Source organism: Meriones unguiculatus, chromosome X (genome assembly GCF_030254825.1).
Source record: "Meriones unguiculatus strain TT.TT164.6M chromosome X, Bangor_MerUng_6.1, whole genome shotgun sequence".
NCBI classification, from domain to species: domain Eukaryota; kingdom Metazoa; phylum Chordata; class Mammalia; order Rodentia; family Muridae; genus Meriones; species Meriones unguiculatus.
Genome location: NC_083369.1, coordinates 147,143,178 through 147,158,754, shown reverse-complemented (window position 1 = coordinate 147,158,754; position 15,577 = coordinate 147,143,178). Strand labels below are relative to the sequence as shown.

General features: G+C 41.5%; 1 protein-coding gene across 2 annotated transcripts in view; it reads left to right on the top strand.

Annotated features, from left to right (window-relative positions):
- The window catches only part of Prkx (protein kinase cAMP-dependent X-linked catalytic subunit), a 29,276-nt gene extending 14,854 nt beyond the window's left edge, over nucleotides 1-14,422 (top strand). The window contains exons 4-9 of one of the 2 annotated variants that reach the window (XM_021628816.2): nucleotides 5,143-5,262; nucleotides 7,112-7,207; nucleotides 9,729-9,786; nucleotides 10,583-10,660; nucleotides 11,057-11,205; nucleotides 11,505-14,422. In XM_021628816.2, coding sequence (XP_021484491.1) covers nucleotides 5,143-5,262; nucleotides 7,112-7,207; nucleotides 9,729-9,786; nucleotides 10,583-10,660; nucleotides 11,057-11,182 — 478 coding nt within the window. In that variant the 3' untranslated portion in view covers nucleotides 11,183-11,205; nucleotides 11,505-14,422. Of the gene's footprint in view, nucleotides 1-5,142; nucleotides 5,263-7,111; nucleotides 7,208-9,728; nucleotides 9,787-10,582; nucleotides 10,661-11,056; nucleotides 11,217-11,504 lie in introns of both variants that reach the window. The other variant, XM_021628817.2, reaches the window with a different exon arrangement.
- The last annotated feature ends 1,155 nt before the right edge of the window (nucleotides 14,423-15,577 follow it).

The window sequence follows — 15,577 nt, the reverse complement described above, 5'->3', positions numbered from 1 at the left end:
TACCTGAACTTGTTGGGGATAGTCCACCCCTAGTGCACAAATATGGGAGTGGGAAAGGCCCCCTCTAGACTCTAAGCAGAGAAGAAAATTATTCTGTCCTCAAAGTTGTTGGATTTTGCTCTGGAAAATACTAATACTGTCTGTGAACGACTTCATACTTTTATATATGCAAATATATGTATGTATTTAGATATACAAGTAATATAGAGGTATTACTTGAGTACTCATACAATTTATATATCTACACACATATATACATGTATATTTTGTACATACAACCATATGTCCAGGGATAGTATAGCTGGATCATAAAGTTCAAATTTTAGTGTTGTATTTTTTTGCCTCAAGGTGTATTTATCTTATATCTCCCTTGTGTGTATGTGTGTGTGTCTGTGTGTGTGTGTGTGTGTGTGTGTGTGTGTGAGTGAGAGAGAGAGAGAGAGAGAGAGAGAGAGAGAGAGAGAGAGAGAAGCCCTCAGAGGCCATAAGAGGGCATTGGATACTATAGAACTGTGGTTACAGGTAGATGTGCGCGGCTATACTGGTGCTGGATACTGAACCCAGTTCTCTACAAGAGTAGCCAGGGGTTTTAGGCTGAGCTGCCTCTCCAGCTTTGACCTTATTGTTTTCTATTTATAGAACTCTGTCCTTAGGGTCCCTTGCCCATGGCTCCTTTTTCCACTCATGGGTATGGGAGCTCCTTACAGATAAGAAGATGGTGTCATGTTCCTATTAAACCATAGCCAGGGAGGTAGGGGGGAGGGAGAAAGAAGGCCCAGTATAGAGGGAATTGGGTACTTTCCAGCCTTAGCAGGGTGTCTGTGCTGGGGACAGGTTCTCCATGGTCCCAGGACTGCTGGGGTGTGCAGTACCCTTGATCAGCCAGGCATCCATTGGAGCATTTTGTAAAAATGATATGTGTGGAGAGGTTCAAGACTGTAAGAAACAAGTCAGAACTAGAAAGTTCCACAGCCTGAGGCACGCAAGCCTACAGCCTGGGGCAGACACAGAAATTCTCAGCTTTCAGTGCAGTAAGCGGAGCCCTCTAGGTACAATTACCTGTGGCCTCTTCAGCTATGATGTTCTATCTACTCTGATCTTGTTCTAACCGAGTCAGGCTACAAGGATCAAAGTAAGAGTTAATGGACCCAGAAGCACACAGAGTGTTGGGAGCCTTTGACTGACTGACTTCTACTTGATTCTATTGGGGAGGGGCAGGAGGCAGCCCAGTTTGTCCTGGCACTCACTAGGCAGCCAAGGATGACCTTGAACTCCTTATCCTCCTGCCTGGATTTGACCACAGGTGAGAATTTCTACATTCTGTTTATGCTAGGGGTAGAATCTGGGCTCTGTGCCTGCAAGGGAAGCACTCTACCCATTGAGCTATAAGTACTCTACCTACAAAACTATAGGCACTCTACTCACAGACCTATAGTTCCATCCGGGCAGAAGTGTCTGAGTTGAACAGTGCCATCCCTTGTACCAGGGTTAGATCAGTCCTTTACAGATTCTGAACTTTATCCCATTTTGTGAGTTTCACTTGCAGAATGTTTCTCCACATCTGTTCCATGCACTATCTGATTGGCTGTGCAGAAGCTTTAGGCTTTGTGCCCTCCCTTCTGTCAATTTATTCCTGACCCACGAGAGTCCTTCTTAGAAAGTCCTTGTGCTGTGACTTTCAAATTTCTTCTTGATATCTTCAGGATTAGAGCAAAATGGGTAGAACTGAACCATGACTAAATCCAAGGAAATATACAGGCTTGAAGATGTCTTAATAAGACCAGTTATTCCTTCTTTTTCTTACTCCTTCTGTTCCTATTCAAATTCCTGCCCTTTTTCTTTTTAATTGCAGATATAGCCTTGCCATTATCCTTTTGCCCAGGTTTCTGTTTAGTTGGATGTCTAGTGGGAGTCCCAGGTCCAGCACAGAACTTTTGTTTAAAAAAATTTACTTTATTATTTTATGTGTGCAATTGTTGTCTGCATGTATGTCTGCATAACACATGCATTACTGGTGCCCCAGAAGTAAGAAGAGGCCAGCAGGTTCTCCTGAAACTGAAGTTATGTGTGGTTGTATCACCACCATGTAAATGCTAGGAATTGAACTGGGGTTCCCACAAAAACAAGTGCTCTTATTCACTGAGCCATCTCTTGAGCCCACTTTTTTTAAAAAATATAATTACATTTATTTACTTTGGATGAGGGAATGTACAGTTTAGAGGACAGCTTGCAGGAGTGCTCCCTCCACGTGGGTTCTAAGAGCTGGACTCGGGTTTTCAAGCTTGATACAAGTGACTTGACCCTCTGAGTATCTCCATTTCAAGCACGCTAGCTAGGCCAGCGCTCTGTCAACTTTACCATGGTTTATGCTCCAGGACATTTTGGTCATATGTAAACTCTCCTCATTTTTCCCTTACAACCTCCTGGTGTGCCTGTCTGGGACTTCCCTGCCTGTACACTTCACACAGGCAGCATCATTACGATTTTTTTTTTCTTTTTGTGTCCAATTTATGCAGTTACCGCTGTGTATATCTACATGATACCACCTGTCAGACTTAATGTCCTTTATATGGCTGAATAATATTTCTCTTTACAGTAGAGCCACATGATGTTTATTAAACTTTCTATAGCTTAGTTTATTTTTAGTTGAATCTTTTGAAGAAACATTTTTCCTGTTTTATCTTTCTTTTTAAAAACAATCAATTTTTCTTAGTTTATACACTCTGCGACTTGGAGATGTCAGCACCTGTTTGCCACAGTTGACGTTTTAAGTATAATTGAAAGCTGGGCATGTTAGCACATGCCTTTGATCCGAGCACTCATGGGTCAGAAGAAGGTGGATCTCTGAGTGTGAGGACAGCCAGGTTTACAGGACAACCAGAACTACTCAGAGAAACCCTGTTTCAAGAAAGGAAGGAAGGAAGGAAGGAAGGAAGGAAGGAAGGAAGGAAGGAAGGAAGGAAGGAAGGAAGGAAGGAAGGAAGGAAGGAAGGAGAGTTCTTTGTTCTTTCAAATGGGGTTTTAATTTTTTTTCTCCTATGAGGACACAATAAAAAGTCTGGGGCTGTAGATTCATAGTAGATCAGTTAGCTGAGGATAGAGCTTCAAGGTATACCAGTTAACTAGCATACATGAGGGCCTGGGTTCTATTCCTAGCACCACAGGAGCTGGTGGAAGGGCAGGATGGAGTCCTCATCCCAGAAGAGAGGGATAGGGAGATAATGTAAAAATAAAAATAAAAATAATAATAAATAAATAAATAAGCAACCCCCCCCCAGATTTTTGGAACTTTTTCACTGTCATGCAACTTTCTTGACTCTAGGTGGCACCAAAAGCCAAACCCATCTATACCGCTCACACCCCCACCAACCCCTGCCCTCAGTTCTAATTTTTTATTATTCTTTTTAATTTTAATTTTTTATATGAATTATAGTTTATGCACTTTGTATCCCAGAGATAGCCCCTCCCTCACCCCGTCCCAATCCCACTCTCCCTACCTCATCCCCTCCCATGCCCCTCTCCAAGTCCACTGATAGGGGAGGTCCTCCTCCCCTTCCCTCTGACCCTAGCCTATCAGGTCTCATCAGGACTGGCTGCACTGTCTTCCTCTGTGGCCTGGCAAGGCTGCTCTTCTCTCAGGAAAGGGCCAGCCACTGAGTTCATGTCAGAGACAGTCCCTGTTTCCCTTACTAGGGCACCCACTTAGCCATGGGCTACATCTGTGCAGGGGTTCTAGGTTATCTCCATGCATGGTACTTGGTTGGAGTATGAGTCTCTGGAAAGACCCCTGTGTTCCAATTTTCTGGTTCTGTTGCTCTCCTTGTGGAGCTCCTGTCCCCTTTAGGTCTTGGTTTGTTTTGATTTTTGGTTTGTTTTGATTTTTGACACTGGCTTCATGATCTTAGCACATGGGAAGCAGAGGCAGGGGCATCACTGAGTTGAGACACTGTCTCAAAATACACAAAAACTGAGGTCCTGATCCTACATCCTCCACCTCCATGCCATGGTGCAAATTGAACCCAGAGCCTAATGAACACCAGGCATGTGCTCTACCAACTGAGACACATTCCTAACCCTGTCACTAATGTTAAAAATGATTAATACTGCATATTGATTTATCCACCTCTCACTCTCTCCTTCCCTAGTATTCTTTCCACTATTTTTAGTTTTGCTTACTTTTTATGTAATTATGTGTATCTGTATGTGGGTGCATGTGTAGTACTAGCAGAGGCCCCCCAAAAAAATTACCATGGGTCCGTTAACTAAATTATATGTAAGTTAATGCTTGTAAGTCAGCAAAGAGCGTGTCATTACAGGGTCAGTTTATGTTATCAACATAGATGGGAAAGCTGGGTATGGTGGTCCATACTTGTGATGTAAGAGGTGAGCAAGTTTGAGGCTAGCCAGGGCTAAAACCAAAGCAAAGAGTCTAGAGTCAGGAGTAGTATTGTTGTGTCTATACAGAGTGTTTGGACAGTTATCTGTCTTGATACATTTCTCCCCCCAACCCCAGACAGGGTTTCTCTGTGTAGCTCTAGGTGTCCTGAAACTCACTCTGTAGACTACTCTGGCCTCCAATTCAGAGATCCACTTGCCTCTGCCTCTTGCCTTCTGGGTGCTGGTGTTAAAGGCATGCACCACAACTGTCTGGCTCCTTCTACCTTTTCTATGGGTTGATCTTAGGCTTGAGTGACACTATAGCAGCCAAGTCATATTAAACACTCCAAGTTTGTGTTTCTTTAGTTTTATGGAACAGGTTCGTGTACTTAGGCCTAGAAGCCAGTCTGCTGTGGTAAATTTTTCACTGAGACCCTTCCTAAGGAATTCTGGGTGGAGTCAGTTGACAGTTAAAGCTCACAGCACAACTTCCCCATGTCTAGGGAATGGATCCTCCCACAGTAAATATGACTTGTGCCTCAAATACTTTCATGTTATGAAATATTGTACTTGTCATATCAGTTGATACTCAGAAAGTTTTAGATTTAAGAGTATTTTTGGCTTCTCACATTATAAATGTTCAACCTATATGGCTAAAGGTTAATATTTTTTTTTACAGAGGCCATACTTGCAATGTGGTCTTCATCACTGTATGTTATGGCACCTTTCAAGTTTCACAGATTGATGCTTCTGTCACCCCCACAGGACATGGACCCTCTGTGGGACCCCAGAATACCTCGCTCCAGAAGTCATTCAGAGCAAAGGTCATGGGAGAGCCGTGGACTGGTGGGCACTGGGCATCCTTATATTCGAGATGCTGTCTGGGTGAGTGATCCTCCCGACAGATGCAGTTGCATGCACATGGTGTCTTCTTCACTTTCCATACAGTACCTTGGCATCTCCTTTCTCCTTAGTCTGCAAACAGTTGGCATGTGGATACACTCACATACCCTACTGTCAGGATTTAGAGGGTGACTGGGTATTTAGTTTGCTCAAACAAGACTTTACATTTTTATTGACATCCATAGTTCCTTATGTGTAACATCCATCTTATTCTTAGGATGACACACTGATGCTTAGCAGTACCCAAGGTAAACAAATGACACTAACCAGAAACAACTTAGTAAGTAGTTATGGTCGAGCATCTGAGGAAGGCAAGACTGTGTTGTGTTTTTCCACCCTAAATTTCCTTTCTTGGCAAGGGAATGCACCAGATGGAGTGAAGGGCTCTCTCTTTGTCTCCGAGTTGACAGGAAGGTTGGTTGTTCCTGAGGGTTACTGAGTCTAGTATACATCTGAGAAAATTGTGTAAACATTGAAAGCAATATGCTTGCAGATCTAGATGTAGCTGTGGGAATTAGATATCAGTACCATGGCAATGTTCACCTGTGTAGACCTAGAGAGTCACTGGCTCCTCTGGGGAGGTGACAGTTTTCCCAAACACACGGGCTTTTCTCTGGTGGCTAGATAAAAGAAAGTTCATCCTTACTGGATCAAACTAAGTAGGGAAAAAAAAGCTTGAAGGAGGATTTTACTAAAATAGTGTAAGATCTGTCAAGAGGGAGCATCTCTCTACCAACCCACCAATCCATCCATCTATTCAGTCACCCATCCATGTATTCACCCATTCACCTATCTATCCATTCTTCTATCCATCCATCCATCCATCCACCTATTCATTCATCCATCCATATATCCATCTAACCACCCACACATACACCCATCCATTTACTCATCCATTCATCCATTCACCTTTCTACCCATTGATCCATCACCCATCCATCCATCCATCTATCCAGTCTTCCAGCTACTGGAGGTGCCAGGTGTGCTTGGTGCCATCACTCCCATCACCACATGGCTTCCTCGTTTGGGTCGGCATCTCCTTTTTTGTTTCTCATGAGGTCACTGTCGTTGCATTTAGGGCTATCCTCATGCAGGGTGAGCTCATGTCAATATCTGTCACTCATTCTCTAGGCAGATGCCCTATAGTATAGGCAAGTAATGTCCCAGTCATGCGTTCTGGAAAATTTGCATGTATCTTGTATGTGTGTGTGAATAATCCATGAGGTGTATTTTCCTTAAAATTTATAATATATAAAACCACATTAATTTATATACACATAGTTTATATACACATAGCATAATTTTAAGATACACGCACATATATATGTGCATGTATGTACATATATATGTACATATATATATATATATATATATATATATATACACACACACACACACACACGAAAATGCTTTAGAATCAATGGAAAATTATTTTTTCACATTGAAGTGATTGTGAAGAAGAGCCTGCAGTCCCAGTGTCTTTTTGAAGAGCCCATCTCCAGTAACCTAACTTCCTCCCACTAAGCCTACACCTTGAAGGTTTTTAACTGTCATTTCTACCCGCTGCTGAGAGGAAGCCCTAAACCAAAGTTCTTTGGGGAGCATCAGGACTCTCTATCCCTTCCCTGTCCTCCTATGGCTATACTATCTTCTGAGGCTGTTTCCCATCTGTCTTCAGATGCCTGGTTGCCAGTTGTAGAGCAGTGGACTCATTTGACATGAATTATTATTTTTGCTTAATGGAGGCAAAAATAATAATAATGATAGGCACAAAATAGACACAATTCTGTATTAATGCCTTACTAAAAATTCATGCTTCTTTCTGTGACAGGTTTCCCCCATTTTTCGATGACAACCCATTTGGGATTTACCAGAAAATTCTTGCATGCAAAATAGATTTTCCCAGACACTTGGATTTCACCTCTAAGTAAGTGGTGTCATGGTCTCCTGCCCAGTCCTCATGTCTGTTTTCAAAGCTTTGTGAAACAAGCACACACTCCTGGTTCTGAGTCATTACAAATATGTCAGTCTTTTTTTTTCTTCCAGGAAGAGAAAACATTTCAATTTTTCTCATTTTACTGAAACTTACTATTCAAAAGGCCTGTTACATATCTCATTACTTTTGAGATAGATGGTGTTGAAATTAATGCACGTTTGGAACCAACTGTATAAGCGATCACTTTGTCCATGCATCTATCCACTTATTTAATTTATAGTTGTTAATTTATTGAGATGGGGTCTCACTTTGTAGCCCTAGCTGACCTGGAACTTGCTATGTAGACAGACTAGCCTTGAACTCATAGAGATCTGCCCCCTGAGTACTGAGATAAAAGGTGTGCACCCACCATACCCAGCCTATTTATTAACTTTTAATATTTTTTATTAAGTACAGTTTATATATTTTGTATTCCAGCTGAAACCCCCTCCCTCATCCCCTTCTAAACCCACCTTCCATCCCTCATCTCCTCCCACGCCCCTCTCCAAGTCCACTGATAGGGGAGGACTTCCCCTTCCCTCTGATCCTAGCCTATCAGGTTTCATCAGGAATGGCTGCATTGTCTTCCTCTGTGGCCTGGTAAGGCTCCTCCCCCTCAGGGGGAGGTGATTAAAGAGCCAGACCACTGAGTTCATGCCAGAGACAGTCCTGTTCCCATTACTAGGGAACCCACTTGGAGACTGAGCTGCCATGGGCTACATTTGTGCAGGGGTTCTAGATTATCTTTTTAACTTATTTAAAGTTTTTAAACTTTTCTTGAAACCACTAAGAAGAGGGGCTAAGTTAAGATATTGGAAATAGGAACTTGAAGGAGACCCTAGGGCCCTAAGTTTTTCTCCATGATCATTTCTATGTCTAAATGAAATATTTTTATAATTTTTGAGACAGTTCTATATAGACATATGGTGTATTTTGATAACATTGGTTTATTTATTGAACTAGGAAACCTCATGTGAATAAACCTCTATGACTCCAGAACTGTTCATTTTTCTTCTTTTTTTTCATGTTTTTCTTTTTTCTCTTCTTACTGAAATTTCACTTATGAAGAATTCTTGCATGCAAAATGTTTAAAGGTCAACATATGGCTTAAAAACATTTGTTCAGTATTTATGCTGACCATGCATTTGATGAAGATTATGGCAAACTTAGTGAAAAAAAAAAGATAAAAAATATATAAATACCTTTAATATTTCCTTGATTTGAATGTAGTCAGATTTGAAACTTTTCTATCCCAAATGAGCCTGTTGAATTTCCAGTTTGTTTGTTTTTTTTTTTTTTTTTTTTTTTTTTCATTTAGTAAGTTAGGAATCAGGATCCCACATAACCCAGAACTTCTGTCCTCTTCACTCAGCCTCCCAAAGGCAGGGTGACAGACCTGTGTCACCAGTATCCAGGGTATGCGATGCAGCCAATGGAAACCATGGCTGGGTGCGCACCATACTCACTGAGTATAAGCACTCAAGGAACTGAGCAATAAGCACTCTGCCCACTGAGTTACAAGCTCTCATTTAACTTGGTTTCAAGCACTCTGTCCACCAAGTTACAATCACCCATTCACTGAGCTATTGTCCCTGCTGGGTGTTATTATAGGTGCTATGGATTGCAGGGTATTTGAGTGCAAACACACACACACACACACACACACACACACACACACACACACACACCCCTACGGAATTCCATCTCTATCCTGCCTTAACTTCTCCAAGTTTTTTATTTACTACATCTCACCATCCTTTGCATTCTTTTATCCATGTTTTATGCATGTTTTATCCATGATAAAACACAGAAGAGTAGCAGACGTTTGGGATCTCATTCAGCAAGTATGTGCAGCCTGTAAAGCAGCCTCATGATTTTTACAGGAGGGAACGATACTAGGATAGATAAATACTAAAGGGTTACAGTCGAAATTCATTGGATGGAGGGTTTGTAGCTCAGTGGGGTGGAGTGCTTGCAACTCAGTAGCTAGAGTGCTTTATACTTCTACTGGTAGAGCATTTGTAACTTGATGTATAGAGTGCATATAGCATAGTGGGCAGAGAGCTTGTAGCTTTATGGGAAGAGTACTTACACCTCAGTTGATAGAGATTTTGTAACTTGGTGCTTAGAGTGCTTGTAACTCAGTCAGCAGAGTAATTAGCTCAGTGGGTAGCGTGCTGGTGGCCCAGTTGGCACTAGCATGCCCTAAGGCCTGGGCCCCATCCCTCACAGTGTAAATGGAATGCTAGTCTGCAGTCCTGGCATGTAAGAGGCAGAGGTCAGAGGTCAAGGGATGAAGGTCATTGTTAGGAGTTAGAGCCCAGGGTGCAAGCTGCCTACCTGTCCTACTCCCCACAGATCCAGATAAATCCTTTTCCCACATTGGACACTGTAAGAGGGGGGAAAGGGGGCTTGTACCCACATTGGTTCTGGTATTTTCCGGATCCAAGTGGAATCTGCTCTGCTTATGCAGGGACCTCATCAAGAAGCTGCTTGTGGTGGACAGGACACGGCGCCTAGGCAACATGAAGGTGAGTCATGCTAGAGTGTTCCAATTTGCACACTGATGATGATGTCATCTACCCAGAGGATCCTGGACCGTGCTCAATGTTGGTTTATTTTTTTGGTTTATTTATATTAATTCTGTGTATATACTATGTCGGTACATTATCTGTCTTGGTAGCCAGAGGGCACCTGGGTCCATGAAGTTACGTGAGGTTGTCTACCACCATATGGGTGCTGTGAACCAAACCCAGATCCTCTGAAAGAGTACCCATCTCTTTGACCCTTATTTTGCTGTTTTCTTTTCTTTCTTTCTTTTTTTTTTTTTTTTTTTTTTTTTTTTACTTTGAGACAAAGTTTCTCTGTAGCTTTGGCTGTCCTGGACTCACTTTGTAGACCAGACTGCCTGCCTCTGCCTCCCAGAGTGCTGGGATTACAGCCATGCACTACCATGGCCTGTTGTGCTGTTTTCAAATAGCTCAGACTGGAATAAAAGTCACTGTGTAACTGAGGATAGCTTTTAGAGTTTTTATTTATTTGCTCTCATTTATTTGTTTATTTACTTATTTTTGAGACTGGGTCTCATTATATAGCTCTGGCTATCCTGGAAATATCTATGTAAACTAGGCAGGCCTCAAACTTAGAGACATCCACCTCCCTCTGTCTCCAGAGTTGTATAATTAAAGACATGCACTAACACACCTGTCCACTTATTTATATTTTTAAACTGTTCTGTTGGAGAGAGATTTTACACATGGTACATGCACACACAGTACCATATTTTTTCAAATGCCTTTTTACTGAGTGTCTCTGTTTCCTCTCAAGAATGGAGCAGAAGACATCAAGCGGCATCGGTGGTTCCGGGGTGTAGACTGGGAGTCAGTGCCACAGAGGAAACTGAAGGTGGGAATATTATATACCCTTGAACTAAATGAACAGCTTCATATCTGGTCCTAACCGCCTAGGAAGCTCCCACTTCTTTGTCTCATTCTTACACATTAATTTACTAGAGATTTATTTTCATTTATTTAGTGCTTTATGTACATGTACTACATCTATGTTTATATATACCATGTGACTGACTGCCTTACTGGAGTGCCTTCAGCCCCTCATAAAATTTACATTCCAAGTGACGGGCACTACATGTCCCCACTCGGCTGCCTAGTGTCACTTCATACCCTGTGAGCCACGAAAACATTATTGTTAATCAACAAAAGTGTCCAACTTCTTCACAGTTTTTTCTAATTGTGTTTCACTTATTTACTTACTTATTTATTATTTATTTTGTGTGACCCTCAGCCACCCATTGTGCCTAAGTTATCAGGTGATGGCGACACCTCCAACTTTGAGACTTACCCAGAGAGTGAGTGGGACAAAGCTCCTTCGGTATCCGACAAAGAACTAGAAACATTCAAAAATTTCTGAGAACAAGAACCCACATCTGCAAGGTGAAACTTTTGTGAGTTTTTTTGTTTGTTTTTTTTTTTTTTTTTTTTTTTTTTTTTTTTTTTTGGTGGTTGTAGTGGTGGTGTTTCTTCTGAGTTTCAAGGTAGAGTGTTAGATAGCCAAGGAAAGCCTTGAGTTTGCCATGTGGTTGAGGAAAAATACAGTCAGTGCAAGCTAGGATGGTGAGTTAGCCAGTCTGCAGGGTTTCTTACTATGTATGGTTGGCAGACAGGTAAGTCGGTAATAAGTGTTGCCAATCACTTAACCACCCATCACCGCCCCCCCCCCCGCCCTTTGGCAGGAGCTTGAAGAATTCCATGCAGCACCGAGGACCAGAACCTATTTTGTTATTTGTTTTGTTTTGTTTTTGCTGTGAAACTAGAAGGACGTGGTGTTTGTATCCATAGTTCCTGCAAGGATAACGGGATTGATGCTGTTAGGACCTCATTTAGACAACTGGAAACATGCCCAGTGGGAAGTATGCAAAAACTGTTGAGTTGTAGATTTTTTTTTCTTTATTTGTGAGTCTTGTGTTTGTGCTGTGGATTTAGTTTTTGTTTGTTTGATTGTTTCTCTACTGAACTTTGTAAGTTTGAATTTGACCCATTTGATTATAGCTGTCAGTGTGTCAGAAGCTGTGCAAACTGGACATGTTGCTACTTTGATGTGCCTGTGACATGTTCATTTTTCAAGGCTTTCTGAAAAATGTTTCCCTGCAGGCAAAAAAAAAAAAAAACAGGTGTGGTATATGCATTTTAAAAATGCCTTTCTATGCATTTTTCAGTCATTTGTTTATTTAGTTGTTGTTTGTATATTTAGTTCCTCTCTGGTCACTTTAGACTTAGAAAGCCACATGTCCAGCAGACCCTCATTCAGATATGGCACAAATGAGTGGCTTTCCCCGAATCTTTCAGTTTAGACATTTTCAGTAAAATATCCCTTCTACTAATAGGCTAGGGTCAGATGGTAGGGGAGGAGGACATCCCCTATCAGTGGACTAGGGGAGGGGCATAGGGGGAGAAAAAGGATGGGCGTGGGATTGGGAGGGGAAGAGGGAGGGGGCTACAGCTGGGTGAATAAACTATAATTAATATAAAAAATTTTTAAAAATCCTTTCTAAAAGTAAAGCCAGAACTCTGCATACAGCATTAGCCGCATGGCAGCCTGGGTGCAAAGATTGCCTTTTTATGATAATACAAAATGATCCACATCCCCAAAAGAAAACTTTAAGGATCCATCCCTCAACCTCCTCCCCTCCTCTGTTGTAAATGACCTTTTCTTCCCACCAAACTCAGCTCTGTTCTCCCAGCCATGTTCATACGTGAAAACTCAGGTTTCAGGCTGGGAATGTTTATGAAAGTTTGTATAGAGCTGTGTTTTTCGTGAGCTTTCTTAGCCCTTTCCAATATGCAAAATAACTGGGTTATGTACCTCAAACAAACACACACTGGAGATAGAATTCAGAATTATAATCAAGTCCTGTGCATAGATGTTTGCTATTAAGTAGGAAATAATGTAAAATTAGCATAGGAAACATTGCCTTAATTCTAAACACACATGGGGAGATCACATGCACACATGTATTCACTGCATGCTCCTAAAACACTTTGCAAGCTGACTCCAATCCTAAAACTCCAATTAAAAACCCTTGATTGGGCTGTAAATTATACCATGTGATGTCAATGAATGACATCAGGCAGCACATAGGAGTAGTATTTTTTATTTAATATTTTTATTTGTAATTATGTGTGTCCAGGTGGCTGCAGTACACACCAGGGCCAACAAGCACACCAGAGATCCTGCAGCTGGACTTTTTAGTTGTTTGTGCTGCTCTTTGGATGCTGGGAATTCAATCTGAGTCCTCTGCAGTCCACATATTTAACATGAGAAAATATATTCAATTTGGAAGGGGTAGTGGGGCAGAAACAACCAGGAAAAGGGATGAGGGAAGTGTGTCCTGTTCCTGACTCTGAATCTAGTGAGAACTGTGTACCCAGGACCTTCTCATGAAGCAACGGGACAGTTGGTAAACTGCAAATTCCTCAGGTGGTGGTTTGATTCAAACCAAGCACAAAAGATAAAGTGATCAGTAACCAATACTAATTTAAAAGCAAATATCCATGCTCTGATTTTTTTTTAATGTTTAGTAGAGATAAAGTACTAAGTGCTGTGGAATGGTGCTTGCCTCACCTACTTAGCTGTTACATGTTAAACTGTAAAGTGTGATTTCATGGCTAAATACTGTTCACAGGACCCTCAGGCTCTGCAAATATCTCAGTATCGGACCAAAACATATCAGTCACCACCCTGTTGTTTGGTAAACCATAGGCAAGATTCAGCATTGATGTTAGGGTGAAAAACTGCAGACAGGGTCTGTCACTCCTGGCTATAGATTTGCAACATGTTGATTTCCTGGGATTATTTGTTTCTTTTTGTTATTATTGTTATTTTTGATGAAACTCCATAGGGAACACTTCATGAACGTCTGACACCTGTCTTTCTTATTTCTCACACACACTGCAAACCACCTGAAAATGATGATGCAAAGTCAAGGTTTATTTGTGTGTGGGGTTCCCCCATCAGCTTGTGAGGGGGGGTCCCCATCAGAGTGTGTGTATCTGGGTCCCCCCCCTCGCCGTCAGGTTGTGTGTGTGTGTCCCATCAGTTTGTGTGGGCAGTTCTTCCTGCAACCATTACATGTTCCCATCAAATCTGCCTTGAAAACCTCACAGCCTTGCATCCAACCGCACACTGTCATAGGGCTCGGGGGTGGGGGGTGAGGGCTTGCTCCAGTTGGTTATGTAATAGACATCATTATTTGTCTGACTTACGGGAAGTGAGCAGGAGCCTCTTCAGCCCTCCTGACCCTCACAGGTGAGACTCAGCTCCCCTTGGCGACCTCCTTCAGTACTTCTCAGAGTTTGGGAACACACCACGTGATCTCCTGCTCTAACAAGTGTGTCACATGCACTGTGCAGGTTGCACCCCCTGCTGCCAAGCACCTGTCAGCTCACCTGAAATAATCGTGTGTAATGAAAAAGCCTGTTTTTTTCTTACTTTCTAATCCTGTTGCATTATTACAAAAAATCACTGTGATATGTGTATATATCTATATCTCCATATACATTTGCCCCAGGAAAAAATTTTCTGCTGTCTAACTTATAAAATAATACTATTGACTCCAAGTTTGTTTAATAAAAGTTTGTATGTTTTAAGAAATCTGTTTCATGCCTTTCCTTGGCTTTTCCTGTAACCCAGGGTAACACCATAAAATACAAGTCATTGTCTTTGGTTAATGACCACATTGATCCAGTCGCCAGCAGTAGTTTGTAAGCATTTTTCAGAGGCAGAATTGTAGATGCTCAAATAAAGTTGATTTGATTGAGGAAATGGATATGTACCCCTGTAACAGGCTAATGATTGATTCAAGAAATATTAGCCCCCCGGGATTTTGAAAGTCTTACAAACTGCAGACAGCATCAAGTGGGTGTAAGGGGGATATAACCTAGTCGGAACAGTGAGCCAGCAAGTGGTAGGGCTGCATTATCCAAAAACAGCTGCTGTTATAGGAGGATTTTCCCTAGGGAGGGAAGAAGCCTGGAGGAGGCTAAACATAAGTGTTAACAGGGGTGAGGGGACTGTACTCAGCATCTCCAAGGTGCCAGTACTTCGTTCTTCTACGATTAAAGCAATAAAGTTTCCCATCCACACACAGAAATCTCCCTTCATTCTAACCAACCTCAGCTTGGCTTGATGACTCACTCAGGAATCATATAGCACCTGGCATGCTGAGACTGGAGGATGTTGGCAGCCAGTAAAAACTACACAGCAAGACACGGTTTCAAAGAACATCAAACAAGCTGCACCACAGTTGGAGGCCTCCCAAAACTGCTCACCTAGAGGGGCTCTAAATTCTTTGATTTTTTTTGTCCTTTTTTTTTTGTATCATACACCTTTTAGTGAATATCCTTCTAAAATCAGTAATAATGATTACACTACTTGGTCAAGCCAAACTAGCAGCTTTCATTTTTAAAAGTCCAAATCTAACAGATTTCAGTCAGTATACACATACATAATACAGCATACTAGTTAATGGTAGATGATACAAACCAATATGAGTCTAATGGGATGGAGAAAACATACATTTAAGCTTTAAGAACTTTTTTTTTTCTACATGTTAGCATTTTCCCACATATGTATATGGAAAAAAGGTAAGATGTGTACATTATTTTATGGTATACATATAAATATATATCATATATTTTTTTTTCTTTCTTTTTTTTCTTTTGAGACAGTGTTTCTCTGTGTTACACCCTGGCTGTCCTGGAAGTCAATTTGTAGACCAGGCTAGACTCAAACTCACAGAGAGCTGCC